The 17,717-nt window shown below is 42.2% G+C and overlaps 1 protein-coding gene across 1 annotated transcript in view; it reads left to right on the top strand.

The window, feature by feature from the left end:
- The first annotated feature begins 6,484 nt into the window (after positions 1–6,484).
- Positions 6,485–17,717, top strand: part of kcnh4b (potassium voltage-gated channel, subfamily H (eag-related), member 4b) — a 66,912-nt gene continuing 55,679 nt past the window's right edge. Inside the window, exon 1 of the mRNA XM_031799165.1 lies at positions 6,485–7,158. Within this exon, the coding sequence (XP_031655025.1) occupies positions 7,083–7,158 (76 nt within the window). The 5' untranslated portion in view covers positions 6,485–7,082. The remainder of the gene's footprint in view (positions 7,159–17,717) is intronic.

Consider the following 17,717-nt stretch of genomic DNA (forward strand, 5'->3'; position numbering starts at 1 on the left):
GAAGTTGACTACAAATACAGTTGCCAAGTCTTTGCAATTGAACAAGCGAATGATAAAAGAATGCTTAAAATGAAAACCAAGATGACTGCATTAAAAAATGAATATAGTAGGCCTATACTCTACCTAGGCCTATACAGTATTTAAATCATATTGAAATAAATGTAATGTTTGGTCAATTGAGTTCTATTTGTATGTTTTATATATATATATATATATCTATATATATTATATATATATATATATATAATATATATATATATATATATATACTGCCAGTCAAAAGTTTGGACACACCTACTCATTTAAGGGTTGAGCACTTGTTGGCTGCTTTTCCTTCACTCTGCGGTCCAACTCATCCCATACCATCTCAATTGGGTTAAGGTCGGGTGATTGTGGAGGCCAGGTCATCTGATGCAGCACTCCATCACTCTCATTCTTGTTCAAATAGGCTGTGTAAGGTCCTGGAGGTGTGTTTTGGGTCATTGTCCTGTTGAAAAACAAATGATAGTCCCACTAAGCACAAACCAGATGGGATGGAGTATTGCTGCAGAATGCTGTGGTATGCATGCTGGTTAAATGTGCCTTGAATTGTAAATATATCAGTGACCCCAGCAATACAGCCACCCACCATCACACCTCCTCCTCCATGCATCACGGTGGGAACCACACATGCGGAGATCATCCGTTCACCTACTCTGCGTCTCACAAAGACATGGTGGTTGGAACCAAGAATCTCAAACTTGGACTCATCAGACCAAAGGACAGATTTTCACCGGTCTAATGTTCATTGCTTGTGTTTCTTGGCCCAAGCAAGTCTTTTCTTCTTATTGGTGTCCTTTTAGTAGTGGTTTCTTTGCAGCAACTCGACTTTGGAGGCCTGATTCACACAGTCTCCTCTGAACAGTTGATGTTGAGATGTGTCTGTTACTTGAACTCTGTGAAGCATGTATTTGGGCTGCAATCTAAGGTGCAGTTAACTCTAATGAACTTATCCTCTGCATCAGAGGTAACTCTGGGTCTTCCTTTCCTGTGGAGGTCCTCATGAGAGCCAATTTCATCATAGCTCTTGATGGTTTTTGCGACTGCACTTGAAGGAACTTTAAAAGTGCTTGACATTTGCCACATTGACTGACTTTCATGTCTTAAAGTAATGGTGGACCGTAATTTCTCTTTGCTTATTTGAGCTGTTCTTGCCATAATATGTACTTGGTCTTTTATCAAATCGGGCTATATTCTGTATACCCCCCTACCTTGTCACAACACAACTGATTGTCTCAAATGCATTAAGAAGGAAAGAAATTCCACAAATGAATGTTTAACAAGGCACACCTGTTAATTGAAATGCATTCCAGGTGACTACCTCATGAAGCTGGTTGAGAGAATGCCAAGAGCGTGCAAAGCTGTGATCAAGGCAAAGGGTGGCTATTTGAAGAATCTCAAATCTCCTCAAATCTATTTTGGATTCATTTAACACTTTTTTTGGTTACTACATGATTCCATATGTGTTATTTCATAGTTTTGTTGTCTTCACTATTATTCTACAATGTAGAAAGAAGATGAAAACTTAAATGAGTAAGTGTTCTAAAACGTTTGACTGGTAGTGTGTACATATTATATATCATTTATGCCTCAATATCGAGATGTGTAACATGCGCAATGACGTGCCAAATTGTTCATTGCTGTTCAATTCAATTCTCTCACCGGTGCCCGAGAACAGGGTTTCCCAAACTCGGTCCTGGGGCTCACCCTGGGTACACGTTTTGTTTTGCCCTAGTACTGCTCTGCTGGTTCAAATAATCAAAGCTTGATGAGTTGGTTATTTGAATCAGCTGTGTAGTGCTATGGCAAAAACCAAAATGTGCACCCGGGGGTCCCCAGGACCGAGTTTGGGAAACCCTGCCCTAGAGTCTAGATGTCGGTCCCGGAAGGCCAAACCACTTATGTTTTTTGTTTCTGCCTGTTAGTTAATTGCACTCACCTGGTGTCTCAGGTCTAAATTAGTCCATTATTAGAAGGAAATTATGAAAAACAGAAGTGTTTTCACTCCAAGTCAACATTGAACATCCCTTCTCTAGACTCTAGAGGGCACTAGTGCCCATTGTGAGTGGAATTGAACAACCCTGGGCCGGTTTCCCGATAACAATGGAACTTGAAAGCTCTGCAATGTATTGGGTTCTGAATGAAGAGTATGTTGTTAATTTTTGTTCTCATGCCCTGCACGTCCTCTGTGCTCAAAGTGGGCTAGTATTTTTAGAAACGTCCCAATTTGCCAGAGATTTGACACTGCTCTCAATCTGGTCAGGCTTCTTTCTGTGATTAGACAAACCAAGAGAAAATGACGTGAGCTAAATTTACCTCATCAAGACCTCATCACTCCTACCCTTCCAAGTTGGCGATCTGAAAGTGTCCAAAAATCTTTTCTGAAGCATTTAACTAAGGGGGAGGGAGAGTACGAAGCGAGAGGCTCATCTTGATAGCTTTTTTTAAAAATCATTATTTGGTTTTGTTGTTAAAATCCATATCATGTCTATGTGATGGTTGTTCTCTTTTCCTTTTTCATTGGCCACAACTCTTCATTATGCTCTCTTTTGTCATTTAGCCACTTGGGGGTAAATCACATTTTCACATAGTCATGTATTGACCTCAATGGGATATTACAGTAACTGAAATTTGGCTTCAGTGGAGATTTGCCCTTTGTTATGATTACCGGCGGTGACCTCAGTGAAAGTTAGGTCACCAGCTTGACGGCGTGGCATCTTTTAATAAAAAAAATATACAGCACTGCAATGGCATATCTTTAGATTAGGTCTTTAGGTTCAAACACCACTACAGTAGGATGTAGGATTGTTGCCTTAGACGGCTTCAAGAAAGCATAAATACGCCAGTGTTTATCACATAGAGTATAAGAATATCAGCCATAGCGGATCAAGATATTCAACCCCTGCTTAACTTTCTAACACGTTTAATCTGATAGCGGCTGCTGGTATGAAATGTGTGTGTGTGTGTGTGTGTGTGTGTGTCTATAGAGCCCTCACATGCCCAGAGGATTCAAACACAGCTCAGCTCACCACATCTGCTCAGATTACTGGGTTATTCAACATGAACGACCGCGGGTAGTTTTACGAATGGTGGCCTGAAAGATTTCTCAATGGCTTATGTAGAGACCACAGGATCCAGTAGTGATGACTCGATGTGTAGGAAGCATGCGTGCTGCCGAGACATACGTGTTATGATTTATGTAGTAGCAGCTATACAACTGAAAGACCTAGCCACAGCTGATATCCTAACTGAAACAGACCTATAGGTGAGCCTGGGACCAAAAAGCAAACAGCATACAGTTAACTCCACGTTTACCTGAGTTAACCTATCCCCCCTCCTGCTACAGGGCTATAGGAGTAGGGCACTACAGCTCCAGTGTCGTGGAAAGGGAAACTGCATGGGCAATCGTTATAGTCTCACCTCCGGCTCTATTCTACCCCGCTGCGTTAGCCTTTGGGGGTAGGAAGGAACAGATAGGTGTGGGGTGGTGGTGGTGGGGCATCTATAATAGATTGGTCTCTTTATTTGTGACAATAGGAGATGGATGCACTACAAGGAGGCAGGACAATGAAGCCCCATTAAAAATGGATTACAGCGAATAGCTCGGAGGGGGTTGTTATTTTCCTACTTATCCGAGCTGTATTTATATATCTACAACTAGTACAGTACAGCTGTTTCTCTCTGGATTAGTCCCTCATCGTGCTCTCACGCTCTCTTTCTTTCTTTCCCCACTCATCTCTTTCTCTCTGTATTTTCTGTGTCTTTCGCTTTCCGTTCCTGCTGTCTCGTTCCAGCGCGCTGACTTCTTACCACGAGGGTGAACACTTCTATCCATCACCCTGCCAGCACTGTGTCCTTCCTCTCTCTCTCTCTCTCTCTCTGCTCTCTCGCTCTCTCTCTCTGCTCTCTCCAGTCTCTCCCCTTTCTCTCTCCGGTCTCTCCCCATGCCCCTACTGCTCAGCCCATCTGTCTGACATGAGTTAGTGCTGCGCCCTGCGCTTCCAGTCTCCCGTGTCTGTCCGTCTTTGTCTTCCTCGACCAGCCCGGCTCTGAACATGGTGCCACGGAGAAATACTGTAGAGCTGAGGAGGAGGAGCATATTGGGGTGTATTCAAACGGATATTGATTTCCATATGATGCTCAGAGGCTGAGCAACACAGATCTGAAGGCAATTTGCCCTAGAGATATGGCTCTGTGCAGTAAAGATCCATGATGATCACAGGGAAATAAGTATGTTTTCCCTGTGATGTTCAGAGGCCGAGGGACAGTGGTCTGAAGTTTGGCTAAAAATGTCATAATTAGATTTACGACTTTGGGACAGTAATCAAACATTTGGCTCTAAATGTTGAAGAGTTGGGTCTATCATCTCAGGGAGGAGAGCATATGAAAGAGGACATTCTCAGCTACTGGAAAAAATACATGTTTGGATATTAAAATAATATATTTATGATCTTGATATTCTTTGTGTACGGGTGAATTTGACCCGGAACATAAGCGGTGTTCGAATTGAACATAAAGGGTTCATATAAATTAATTTAACTGTATAAAGCAGTACACACCTGTAAACCAGTGTTTTTTTTGTTGTGCCCCGCAAGATGAAAATGGTTAGATACTGAATGATGAGCTTTTGTTTACACTTCTCTTTTCATATTTAAAATGAGGCGTGTCAATTTGAATTCTGTCGATTCAACAAATGTCCCCAAAATCATTCTGTACAAACTTCCTAGTATACCGAACAAAAACATAAACGCAACATGTAAAGTGTTGGTCCCATGTTTCATGAGCTGACATAAAAGGTCCCCAAAATGTTCCATACACACATCCCTTTTGGTGAGCGTTTATCCTTTGCCAAGTTAATCCACCTGACAGGTGGCATATCAAGAAGTTGATTGAACAGTGTGATCATTACACAGGTGCACCTTGTGCTGGGGACAATAATTTTATCAAACAACACAATGCCACAGATGTCTCAAGTTTTAAGGGAGCATGCAGTTGGCATGCTAACGGCAGGAATGTCCACCAGAGGTATTGCCAGAGAATGTAATGTTCATTTCTCTACCATAAGACGATTTTAGAGAATTTGGCAGTATGTTCAACCAGCCTCACAACCACAGACCAAGTGTAACCACGCTAGCCCGGGACCTCCACATCCAACTACTTCACCTGCGGTGTCGTCTGAGACCAGACACCCGGACAGCTGATGGAGGAGGAGTATTTCTGAGGAGTATTTTGTTTGTAGAAAAAAAACTCATTCTGATTGGCTGTGCCTGGCTCCCCAGTGGGTGGGCCTATGCCCTCCCAGGCCCACCCATGGCTGTGCACATCCCAGTCATGTGAAATCCATAGATTAGAGCCTAATGGATTTATTTCAATTGACTGATTCCCTTATATGAACTGTAACTCAGTAAAATCATTGAAATTGTTACATGTTGTGTATCTATTTTTATTCAGTATAATTTTCCATTTCCCTTCATTCATATGAGATGCCATGAACACCCCTAGACTCTAGTTTAATACAACAACAAAAATGATGCTATAGGGAAAAAGATCCGTTTTGGTATTCTTTTCAGAATGCATCCTCTTCAGAAGCTATTATACTTTCTAGCGGGAATTCTGTTTGACCAATGAGTCAGAGTGAATTAAGATCTGTGGTTAGGTATGTGCTTAGCTTCAAGTCTTCATTATAAAACATCTCCCGGTTTATCCTTTTAATACCTTTCCAGCGGCTTTCCTTCTGGTAATTTCCTTGGAAGGACAGGGTGGGTGCAAGAGAGAACAGATGAGATTATCATGCAAGTGATGATGAGGCATACAAGGAACAGGTATTCTAGGAATGGCATTCTGAACTACACTCACTGATGATACACTAACAAATTGAGGAACCATGGTTACGGTTAAAAAAAAAAAAATCACGAAAAGCCCCCTCCAAAACGATTTACTTGTTTATACTGCCTCATAAAAGATGCAATATAATACAGTAATTCCCATAACTGCGCTACGCATATTCATAAAATCTTGAAAGGCATAAAAATTATTTTTCTCATCGATTCCAAAATGTGTCCAAGAGCAGCCTCTCATCACTATAGGAGAATAGTCTAATAAAATATGGTGAAATAGAATAGAATAGCCTTTTATTGATCTCCCAGCAGGTAATCTATCTTTCCCCAGGCGTCAGACACGTAGACAACACCTGAGGGTTGATAGCAGAAGTACAGGCTGGAATTGTCCTGTCAACGCCCACTCCTAGAGGAGTCCCCCCCACCCCCCTCTTCATCCCCCCAGACGAGCCCAGGTTTCTATAGAGAATGCCAGCCGTGTGAAACCTAAGAATATCATTGGCTGAGCCACCACAGGAGTGGATGAAAGAGGGAGTGCAGAGAGAAAGAGAGTGTGTGGGGGGGGGGGGGGGGCAGAGTGAGAAGGCTTACGAAGATGTAACTGCTCTGCCTGCCACAGCAACTCGGCAGAACAGAGAGAGAGGGGGAGAACAAGGGGGACACACAAAGAAAGAGAGAGGTAGAAAGATGCCTTGCCGTGTTGTGGATTCTCTCTCCCGTGGTAAACAGAAGCCCCATTGGACTGAACAGGAAGACTTAGGCTACAACTTCTGGACTGGTGCTTGGGAGAGGGCGAGCAGCAGCACCTGAAGAGACGCACCGGAGCAAGTACAGCAGATCTCTTTTGGATCTCGACAACACCTGAACATCCAACTGGATCCCTTTTCTGATCTACCGTTCTACGTACCTTCGCTGCTCACTAAAAGCGCCAGGACCCGGCTGAACTTCTACACTGATTCTGATCACCGACTCCACCCTAAGACCAGAGTGGAGGGACCCAACTGGGACTCTGCGTGGATGGACTCCACCACGGTGGCCTCTTTTAGATGTGCTTCTCTCCCCTCGCTATACTGCCGGACTGGCCCCGCACCCACCTGTGCTCCCTGAGAGGCCTCAGCGGACCCCCCCCCTCCCACCACCACCCTGGTGCCTTTGGGATGGTGTGATCATTGCGGGACCCATCGCTGACCTTAGATCAGGGCCAACATGCCGGTGATGAAGGGCCTCCTGGCCCCCCAGAATACCTTTCTGGACACCATCGCCACCCGCTTCGATGGCACCCGTGAGTACACCCTAATATACCGTAGTATGTCCTAGTATACCATAGTACTGTAGTGTAATGAAACATACTGTAGTGTACTCTAGTACTGTAGCGCTACTGAAAACATACCTGTCCACTTTTGGAAGACAATCATAAGTGACAATAATAATAATAACAATAGATTTTTTGGCATAGTGCTTTTTATTACATGGCGACTCTCAAAGTGCTTTACTGTGGCTCTGCAAACAAGTTAAAACACAAGCAATTTGCTGCAACAATCAATGCAAAAATCATAGATTCACAAGTGAATATTTATTCAGCCCAAAACAAAAATGATGCAAACACACCACGTTTTGATCTTGGAGGGCCGAAACAATGTGTATGTTTCTCTCTCTGTCTTATAAAATAAGTTTTGGGATCTTCCATGTGTAATATTTTGAATTTGTTTTTTGCAAAGCACAGTGTATAAACACGAATGGATTAACTATTTCGCTGTGCTTCCACTGCCGCCCATATAACCTGTGCCACAAACACTGTCTGTGTGTACACCTCTGTGCCTAAATGATGCTTTAAACACCATGTCGCATGGAAGAAAAACATTGTAGGTGTAGTATTGTCACACTTTATTTAAAGTCATCATATGCTTTATTTACTTGGTATAAGGATGTATGAGCTTTTATAATGTCGCATTATTGTGTATTTCTGTGTGGCAATTTGTCGACAAACTGAAAGTTATACATCTTGGCTTTAATCTACAGTGTCTTCGGAGAGTATTCACACCCCTTGACTTTTTCCACATGTTGTTGTGTTACAGCCTCCATTTTAAATTGATTCAATATACCCCATAAAGTTAAAGTGGAATTATGTTTTTTGCTACTTTTACCAATTAATTAAAAATGAAAAGCTGAAATGTCTTGAGTCAATAAGTATTCAACCTCTTTGCCATGGCAAACCTAAACACATTCAGCAGTAAAAATGTGCTTAACAAGTCACATAATAAGTTGCATGGACTCACTCTGTGTGCAAAAATAGTGTTAAAGATGATTTTTGAATGACTACCTCATTTCTGTACCCCACACATTCAATTATCTGTAAGGTCCCTCAGTCGAGCAGTCAATTTCAAACACCGATTCAACCACAAAGACCAGGGAGGTTTTCCAATGCCTCGCAAAGAAGGGCTCCTATTGGTAGATGGGTGAAGTTATTAATTACACTTTGGATGGTGTAGCAATCCAGTCACTACAAATATACAGGCATCTTTCCTAATTCAGTTGCTGGAGAGGAAGGAAACCACTCAGGGATTTCTCCATGAATCCTATGGCTGTGATAGGAGATAACTGAGGATGGATCAACAACATTGTAGTTACTCCACAATACTAACCTAAATGACAGACTGAAAAGAAGGAAGTCTGTACAGAATAAAAATATTCCTAAACATGCATTCTGTTTGCAACAAAACTCTAAATTAATACTGCAAAAAAAAATTGTGGTAAAGCAATTAACTTTTGGTCCTGAATACAAAGTGTTATGTTTGGGGAAAATACAATACAACACATTACTGAGTACCACTCTCCATATTTTCAAGCATAGTGGTGGCTGCATCATGTTGTGTTTATGCTTGTAATTGTTAAGGACTGGGAAGTTTTTCAGGATAGCAAAATAAATGGAATGGAGTGAAGCACAGCTTCCAGAAAATAGTATCTTTCAAACTAGAGATTTCATGACTAATTGAGGTAAGAAAGTAATTCTGCTCATAGATTATGCATGTATGAACTGCACATTGACATATCCAGCCCCCCAAAAAAGAGGTTTAAAAAATACAGTTGTGGCCAAAGTTTTAAGAATGACACAAATATTAATTTTCACAAAGTCTGCTGCCTCAGTTTGTATGATGGCAATTTGCATATACTCCAGAATGTTATGAAGAATGATCAGATGAATTGCAATTAATTGCAAAGTCCCTCTTTGCCATGCAAATGAACTGAATCCCCAAAAACATTTACACTACATTTCAGCCATGCCACAAAAGGAACAGCTGACAGCATGTCAGTGATTCTCTCATTAACACAGGTGTGAGTGTTGACGAGGACAGGGCTGGAGATCAGTCTGTCATGCTGATTGAGTTCGAATAACAGACTGGAAGCTTCAAAAGGAGGGTGGTGCTTGGAATCATTGTTCTTCCTCTGTCAATCATGGTTACCTGCAAGGAAACACGTGCCGTCATCGTTGCTTTGCACAAAAAGGGCTTCACAGTCAACACAATCAACCATTTATCGGATCGTCAAGAACTTCAAGGAGAGCGGTTCAATTGTTGTGAAGAAGGCTTCAGGGCGCCCAAGAAAGTCCAGCAACCGCCAGGACCGTCTCCTAAAGTTGATTCAGCTGCGGGATTGGGGAACCACCAGTACAGAGCTTGCTCAGGAATGGCAGCAGGCAGGTGTGAGTGCATCTGCACGCATAGTGAGGCGAAGACCTTTGGAGGATGGCCTGGTGTCAAGAAGGGCAGCAAAGAAGCCACTTCTGTCCAGGAAAAACATCAGGGACAGATTGATATTCTGCAAAAGGTACAGGGATTGGACTGCTGAGGACTGGGGTAAAGTCATTTTCTCTGATGAATCCCCTTTCCGATTGTTTGGGGCATCTGGAAAAAAGCTTGTCCGGAGAAGACAAGATGAGCGCTACCATCAGTCCTGTGTCATGCCAACAGTAAAGCATCCTGAGACCATTCATGTGTGGGGTTGCTTCTCAGCCAAGAGAGTGGGCTCACTCACAATTTTGCCTAAGAACAGAAACATGAATAAAGAATGGTACCAACACATCATCCAAGAGCAACTTCTCCCAAACATCCAGGAACAGTTTGGTGAAGAACAATGCCTTTTCCAGCATGATGGAGCACCTTGCCATTAGGCAAAGGTGATAACTAAGTGGCTCAGGGAACAAAACATCGATATTTTAGGTCCATGGCCAGGAAACTCCCCAGACCTTAATCCCATTTAGAACTTGTCGTCAATCCTCAAGAGGCGGGTGGACAAACAAAAACCCACATATTCTGACAAACTCCAAGCATTGATTATGCAAGAATGGGCTGCCATCGGTCAGGAGGTGGCCCAGAAGTTAATTGACAGCATGCCAGAGCGGATTGCAGAGGTCTTGAAAAAAAGGGTTAACACTGCAAATATTGACTCTTTGCATCAACTTCATGTAATTGTCAATAAAAGCCTTTGACACTTATGAAATGCTTGTAATTATACTTCAGTATTCCATAGTAACATTTGACGAAAATATCTAAAGACACTGACGCAGCAGACTTGGTGAAAATGAATATTTGTGTCATTCTCAAAACTTTTGGCCACGACTGTACTTAGTAGTCTCCAAAGTTCCAAAGCATGGCTTTAAATATCTGCTCCGAAATAAGATTAAAAGATGTCTGCAGAAAGAATGGGGTATCAGACTTGACACCTTGACCTTGAACAAAAATCTATTTTGGTTATTAAACTACAGTAAGTGAAGTGGATTTACACCCGGTAACGGAATTACATCATAGGTCCCTGATCTGTACTATACAGAAATGCATAATTATGGATATGAATATCACTCTCTTCATGGGGATATAGCCTGAATAGGTACACAAAGGTTGAAATATGCAATATCCTTTGCATATTTGGGTATTATTCTAATCTACACACTTGTTATTGTTGTTAACCGCCATCGATAAAAGACAGTACTGTGCAGCCGTCTTCATCGACCTTGCCAAGGCTTTCGACTCTGTCAATCACCATATTCTTATCGGCAGACTCAGTAGCCTCGGTTTTTCGGATGACTGCCTTGCCTGGTTCACCAATTACTTTTCAGACAGAGTTCAGTGTGTCAAATCGGAGGGGATGCTGTCCGGTCCTCTGGCAGTCTCTATGGGGGTGCCACAGGGTTCAATTCTCGGGCCGACTCTTTTCTGTGTATATATCAATGATGTTGCTCTTGCTGCTCTAGTCGGCTGGCCCTCGCTACATATTCGTCGCCAGACCCACTGGCTCCAGGTCACCTACAAGTCCATGCTAGGTAAAGCTCCACCTTATCTCAGTTCACTGGTCACGATGGCAATACCCATCCGTAGCACGCGCTCCAGCAGGTGTATCTCACTGATCATCCCTAAAGCCAACACCTCATTTGGCCCCCTTTCGTTCCAGTACTCTGCTGCCTGTGACTGGAACGAATTGCAAAAATCGCTGAAGTTGGAGACTTTTTTCTGAGCAGCTAACCGATTGCTGCAGCTGTACATAGTCTATTGGTAAATAGCCCACCCATTTTCACCTACCTCATCCCCATACTGTTTTTATTTATTTACTTTTCTGCTCTTTTGCACACCAATATCTCTACCTGTACATGTCCATCTGATCATTTATCACTCCAGTGTTAATCTGCAAAATTTTAATTATTCGCCTACCTCCTCATGCCTTTTGCACACAATGTATATAGACTCCCCTTTTTTTTCTACTGTGTTATTGACTTGTTAATTGTTTACTCCATGTGTAACTCTGTGTTGTCTGTTCACACTGCTATGCTTTATCTTGGCCAGGTCGCAGTTGCAAATGAGAACTTGTTCTCAACTAGCCTACCTGGTTAAATAAAGGTGAAATAAAAAATAAAAAATAAAATGAGCTCCACCCCCAAACAAGACCAAATTTGGTTGGACCGGTCCAAATCTGAACCAATCACATCTGTTTCACAAGTTTATAGAGTACAGTACAGCACAAAACAGTACAGTAAGAGTTCAGTACACTAGAGTACAGTAAAGGTATAGTTCAGTACATTATACTGTCCTCAACTCTAGTATGCTCTACTGTATTAAACTATATTCTACTGTACAGTGCAGCACAGGACTGTACTGAACAATACTCTACTCAATTTGATTTAACTTGAATTTACTTTACTGTACTCTATTGTACTCTACTGTGCTCTAATGTACTGCACTGTGCTCTCCAAACTTGTGAAGCATAGACGGCTATGATTGGGTAAAATTTGGTCCGGTCTGGACTGGACCGAATCTGAACCAATCATCCATGTCTATGTTTGTGAACTAAAACCAGTCCGGCCCATGTCAAAAAGTCCGGACCATATAAAAAAACAACGCCTGTGGATGTTGAAATCAAGGCCGGGGGGATCTGACCAAATTTAAACTACTTCTCAATTTCCATGGACATCCAGTGTCGGTCGGTGCTCAGTGGGTAAGGATGCTGGTTACAGTACATGGAAAGAGAAGGGGCTTATGGGTAGGTGTCAGTAAGAGCTGGGAGAGGTGACATTAAATAGAGAGAGAGAGAGAGAGAGAGAGGCAGAGGGAGAGAGGGAGGGGTTGTTTTCACACTTGCTTTGACCACCAGATGACAGAATAAGAAAGGAAACAGTTATGAGCTGAACATAGTAGTATGCAAGTGGAAGGGGGGTCTGTAACAGGTGACACAACTGTGGTTTTTGACCACTATAAATTCCCACTGTAGCAGTAATTGCAATTGCAGTAATTCTGTTACTGGTTTATGGGAAATATCGGGCAATGTTTCTTAAACTTACAGTGCATTTGGAAAGTTTTCCACGTTTTGTTACATTACAGCCTTATTCTAAAATTGGTTATATCTTTTTTTACCTCATCAATCTACACACGATACCCCATAATGACAAAGCGAAAATAGGTTTTTAGACATTTTTGCAAAAATATATATATACAAAAAACAAAAAAGATCTTATTTACTTGTGCATTCAAACACTCTGCTATGAGACTCGAAATTGGGCTCAGGTGCATCCTGTTTACATTGATCATCCTTGTGCTGTTTCTACAACTTGATTGGAGTGCACCTGTGGTAAATTCAATTGATTGGACATGATTTGGAAAGGCACACACCTGTCTATGTAAGGTCCCACAGTGGACAGTGCATATCAGAGCAAAAACCAAGCCATGCGGTCAAAGGAATTATCCCGTAGAGCTCAGAGACAGGATTGTGTCAAGGAATAGGTCTGGGGAAGGGTACCAAAACATTTCTGCAGCATTGAAGGTCCCCAAGAACACAGTGGTCACAGCATTGAAGGTCCCCACGCACATGACAGCCTGCTTGGAGTTTGCCAAAAGGCAACTAAAGGCCTCTCAGACCTTGAGAAACAAGATTCTCTGTTCTGATAAAACCAAGATTGAACTCTTTGGCCTGAATGCCAAGCATCACAACTGGAGGAAACCTGGCACCATCCTTACTTTGAAGCATGGTGGTGGCAGCATCATGCTGTGGAGAGGTGTTTCAGTGGCAGGGACTGGGAGACTTGTTAGGATCGAGGAAAAGATGAACGGAGCAAAGCACAGAGCGATCATTGATGAAAACCTGTTCCAGAGAGCTCAGGATCACCTTCCGTCGGGACAACAACTCTAACCACACAGCCCAGAGCTTGAGAGGATCTGCAGAGAAGAATGGGAGAAACTCCCCACATACAGGTGTGCCAAGCTTGTAGCGTCATACTCAAGGCTGTAATCACTGCCAAAGGTGCTTCAACAAAGCACTGAGTAAATGGTCTGAATACTTATATAAATGTGATATTTAAGTTTCTTCTTTTTATAAATGTGCTAAAACAAATTAACTGTTTTGCTTTGTCATTATGGGGTATTGTGTGTAGAATAAGGTCGTAACGTAACAAAATGTGGAAAAAGTCAAGTGGTCGGAATACTTTCTAAATGCAGTACACAAGGCAAATAATTTCTACAAAACACAATATGTGTTGAAATTGGGTTGCAGGTGTCTTTACTCCAATATTATTGTGTTTTGATGTATTTCTAAAACCCTTTAAGACTTTTTCTGGTAGATGTTTTCTAAGACCCTCTTTCCATATTTTTGCCTTAAATATGCAAAAAATATATTCAAATTGACTCTTAGCTTTCATTTGACACCCAATTTTACATGCTCCTATGAACTCCACATGTTGGTGCTCACATGAGTCATTTTACCTGGAAATGCTCATATATTAATTTTACACATATACTGAACAAAACTATAAACACAACATGTAAAGTGTTGGTCTTATGTTTCATGAGCTGAAATTAAAGATCCAAGATTTTTTTCATGTGCACAAAAAGCTTTTCTCTCAAATTTTGTGCACAATTTTGTTAACTTCCCTGTAAGTGAATATTTCACCTTTGCGAAGATAATAAACCTGACAGGTGTGGCATATCGATATGCTGATTAAACAGCATGATCATTACACAGTGTACCAATAAAATGCCACTATAAAATATGCAGTTTTGTCACACTACACAATGCCACAGATGTCTCACGTTTTGAGGGAGCGTGCAATTGGCACGCTGACTGCAGGAATGTCCACCAGAGCGGTTGCCAGAGAATTTAATGTTAATTTCTCTACCATAAGCCGCCTCCGACTTTGTTTTAGAGAATTTGGCAGTATGTCCACGTGTAACCACACCAGCCCAGGACCACCACATCCAGCTTCTTCGCCTATGAGATCGTCTTAGACCAGCCACCCGGACAGCTGATGAAACTGAGTATTTCTGTCTGTAATAAAACCCTTTGTGGGGAAAAACTGATTCTGATTTGCTGGGCCTGGCTCCCCAGTGGGTGGGCTTGGCTCCCAAGTGGGTGCGCCCCTGCCCAGTCATGTGAAATCCATGGATTAGGGCCTGATTTGAAAAGGGCCTGATTTGACTGATTTCCTTATATGAACTGTAACTCAGTAAAATCGTTGAAATTGTTGCATGTTGCATTTAGAATTTTGTTCTTTATATTTTATTTGAGAGCTTTCTGTTTGTCTGAAGAGGCTTAGAAATATATTTTCCTTTTACTACTTTGTGCTTGCCTTGATGATAGATGCAATAAGCCAGTAAATATTAAATTAATTATTATGTTACCATAAATAAGCTTGATCGTCGGACTTGACAACACTGTTCCCAGGCAGTTGCAACATCTCAATGGAGCTGTATACTGTAACATTTCTTGTGCTCTGAGCTGCCATGCCACACAGTGTAATTTCTGCATGGGCTGTCTTCCTTGTTTGGTACCTAGTGGAGAGACTCCAGGGACAGGGAGGCTGTGTCTCATTGTAAACTAATACCAAGGGGACAGGAGTGTTGCTGCTTGTTGTCGATTCACCCCATCTTCCCCCAGTCACCCTTTGTAACACTGAACTGTTGTGGTGCCTGACAACGCCTCTGTTCTACATACTGTATCAGACCAAGGGTGGCAAAGGGAGGGTATATAACTGGAAACTTTTTGTTTACCAGTAAACTACCCGAATTTTGGTAACTTTTTAAAGGATTTTATTATTTTATCGTGAGACATCTAGTGGCCATTTTGGGTACTACAGATTATCACAGGTGTCTGTAATTATCTCTGACTTTATGTTCTAAATATATATAAAATAATCAAATATGATTATTTTAAAATAAAAAATGTCATGAAAAACAAAATCCTATATACACTGCTCAAAAAAATTAAGGGAACTCTAAAATAACACATGCTAGATCTGAATGAATGAAATATTCTTATTAAATACTTTTTTCTTTACATAGTTGAATGTGCTGACAACAAAATCACACAAACATTATCAATGGAAATCAAATTTATCAACCCATGGAGGTCTGGATTTGGAGTCACACTCAAAATTAAAGTGGAAAACCACACTACAGGCTGATCCAACTTTGATGTAATGTCCTTAAAACAAGTCAAAATGAGGCTCAGTAGTGTGTGTGGCCTCCACGTGCCTGTATGACCTCCCTACAATGCCTGGGCATGCTCCTGATGAGGTGGCGGATGGTCTCCTGAGGGATCTCCTCCCAGACCTGGACTAAAGCATCCGCCAACTCCTGGACAGTCTGTGGTGCAACGTGGCGTTGGTGGATGGAGCGAGACATGATGTCCCAGATGTGCTCAATTGGATTCAGGTCTGGGGAACGGGCGGGCCAGTCCATAGCATCAATGCCTTCCTCTTGCAGGAACTGCTGACACACTCCAGCCACATGAGGTCTAGCATTGTCTTGCATTAGGAGGAACCCAGGGCCAACCGCACCAGCATATGGTCTCACAAGGGATCTGAGGATCTCATCTCGGTACCTAATGGCAGTCAGGCTACCTCTGGCGAGCACATGGAGTTCTGTGCGGCCCCCCAAAGAAATGCCACCCCACACCATGACTGACCCACCGCCAAACCGGTCATGCTGGAGGATGTTGCAGGCAGCAGAACGTTCTCCACGGCGTCTCCAGACTCTGTCACGTCTGTCACATGTGCTCAGTGTGAACCTGCTTTCATCTGTGAAGAGCACAGGGCGCCAGTGGCGAATTTGCCAATCTTGGTGTTCTCTGGCAAATGCCAAACGTCCTGCACGGTGTTGGGCTGTAAGCACAACCCCCACCTGTGGACGTCGGGCCCTCATACCACCCTCATGGAGTCTGTTTCTGACCGTTTGAGCAGACACATTCACATTTGTGGCCTGCTGGAGGTCATTTTGCAGGGCACTGGCAGTGCTCCTCCTGCTCCTCCTTGCACAAAGGCGGAGGTAGCGGTCCTGCTGCTGGGTTGTTGCCCTCCTACGGCCTCCTCCACGTCTCCTGATGTACTGGCCTGTCTCCTGGTAGCGCCTCCATGCTCTGGACACTACGCTGACAGAGACAGCAAACCTTCTTGCCACAACTCGCATTGATGTGCCATCCTGGATGAGCTGCACTACCTGAGCCCCTTGTGTGGGTTGTAGACTCCGTCTCATGCTACCACTAGAGTGAAAGCACCGCCAGCATTCAAAAGTGACCAAAACATCAGCCAGGAAGCATAGGAACTGAGAAGTGGTCTGTGGTCACCACCTGCAGAACCACTCCTTTATTGGGGGTGTCTTGCTAATTGCCTATAATTTCCACCTGTTGTCTATTCCATTTGCACAACAGCATGTGGAATTTATTGTCAATCAGTGTTGCTTCCTAAGTGGACAGTTTGATTTCACAGAAGTGTGATTGACTTGGAGTTACATTGTGTTGTTTAAGTGTTCCCTTTATTTTTTTGAGCAGTGTATAAACCATCAACTTAGTGAATAGCATTGGTATTATATATGAGGATTTCAGCATGAAATACTGTATTCTTTTATATTCATTTTTTTTTACATACTTTTTTTTTTACTATGTCATTATGTCTTTGTTGTAAATGTTTTGGTGCCAAATTGGTGGCAGTTGTGGAAAAAACACAATAGTTCGAAGAGTTGCAGAGTTAATTGAAAATAATGCCATTGTTGATTAGATGCTTTTTTCATTAATTAGGTTATTTTCTCTTGAACCATATGGTCTATCAACTAGAAACTAATGAACAATATGGACACAGATATATATTTTTTTAAATCATACTATATATGAATACATGTTTTAAAAGTTATTCAAGTGAGGTGGCAGGTAGCCTAGTGGTTAGAGTGTTGGACTAGTAACCGGAAGGTTACAAGATTGAATCCCCGAGCTGACAAGGTAAAACTCTGTCATTCTACCCCAGAGCAAGGCACTGTTCCTAGACTGTCATTGAAAATAAGAATTTGTTCTTAACTGATTAAATAAAAAATTTAT

The sequence above is a fragment of the Oncorhynchus kisutch genome, linkage group LG20 (assembly GCF_002021735.2).
Source record: "Oncorhynchus kisutch isolate 150728-3 linkage group LG20, Okis_V2, whole genome shotgun sequence".
In the NCBI taxonomy this organism is placed as follows: Eukaryota; Metazoa; Chordata; class Actinopteri; order Salmoniformes; family Salmonidae; genus Oncorhynchus; species Oncorhynchus kisutch.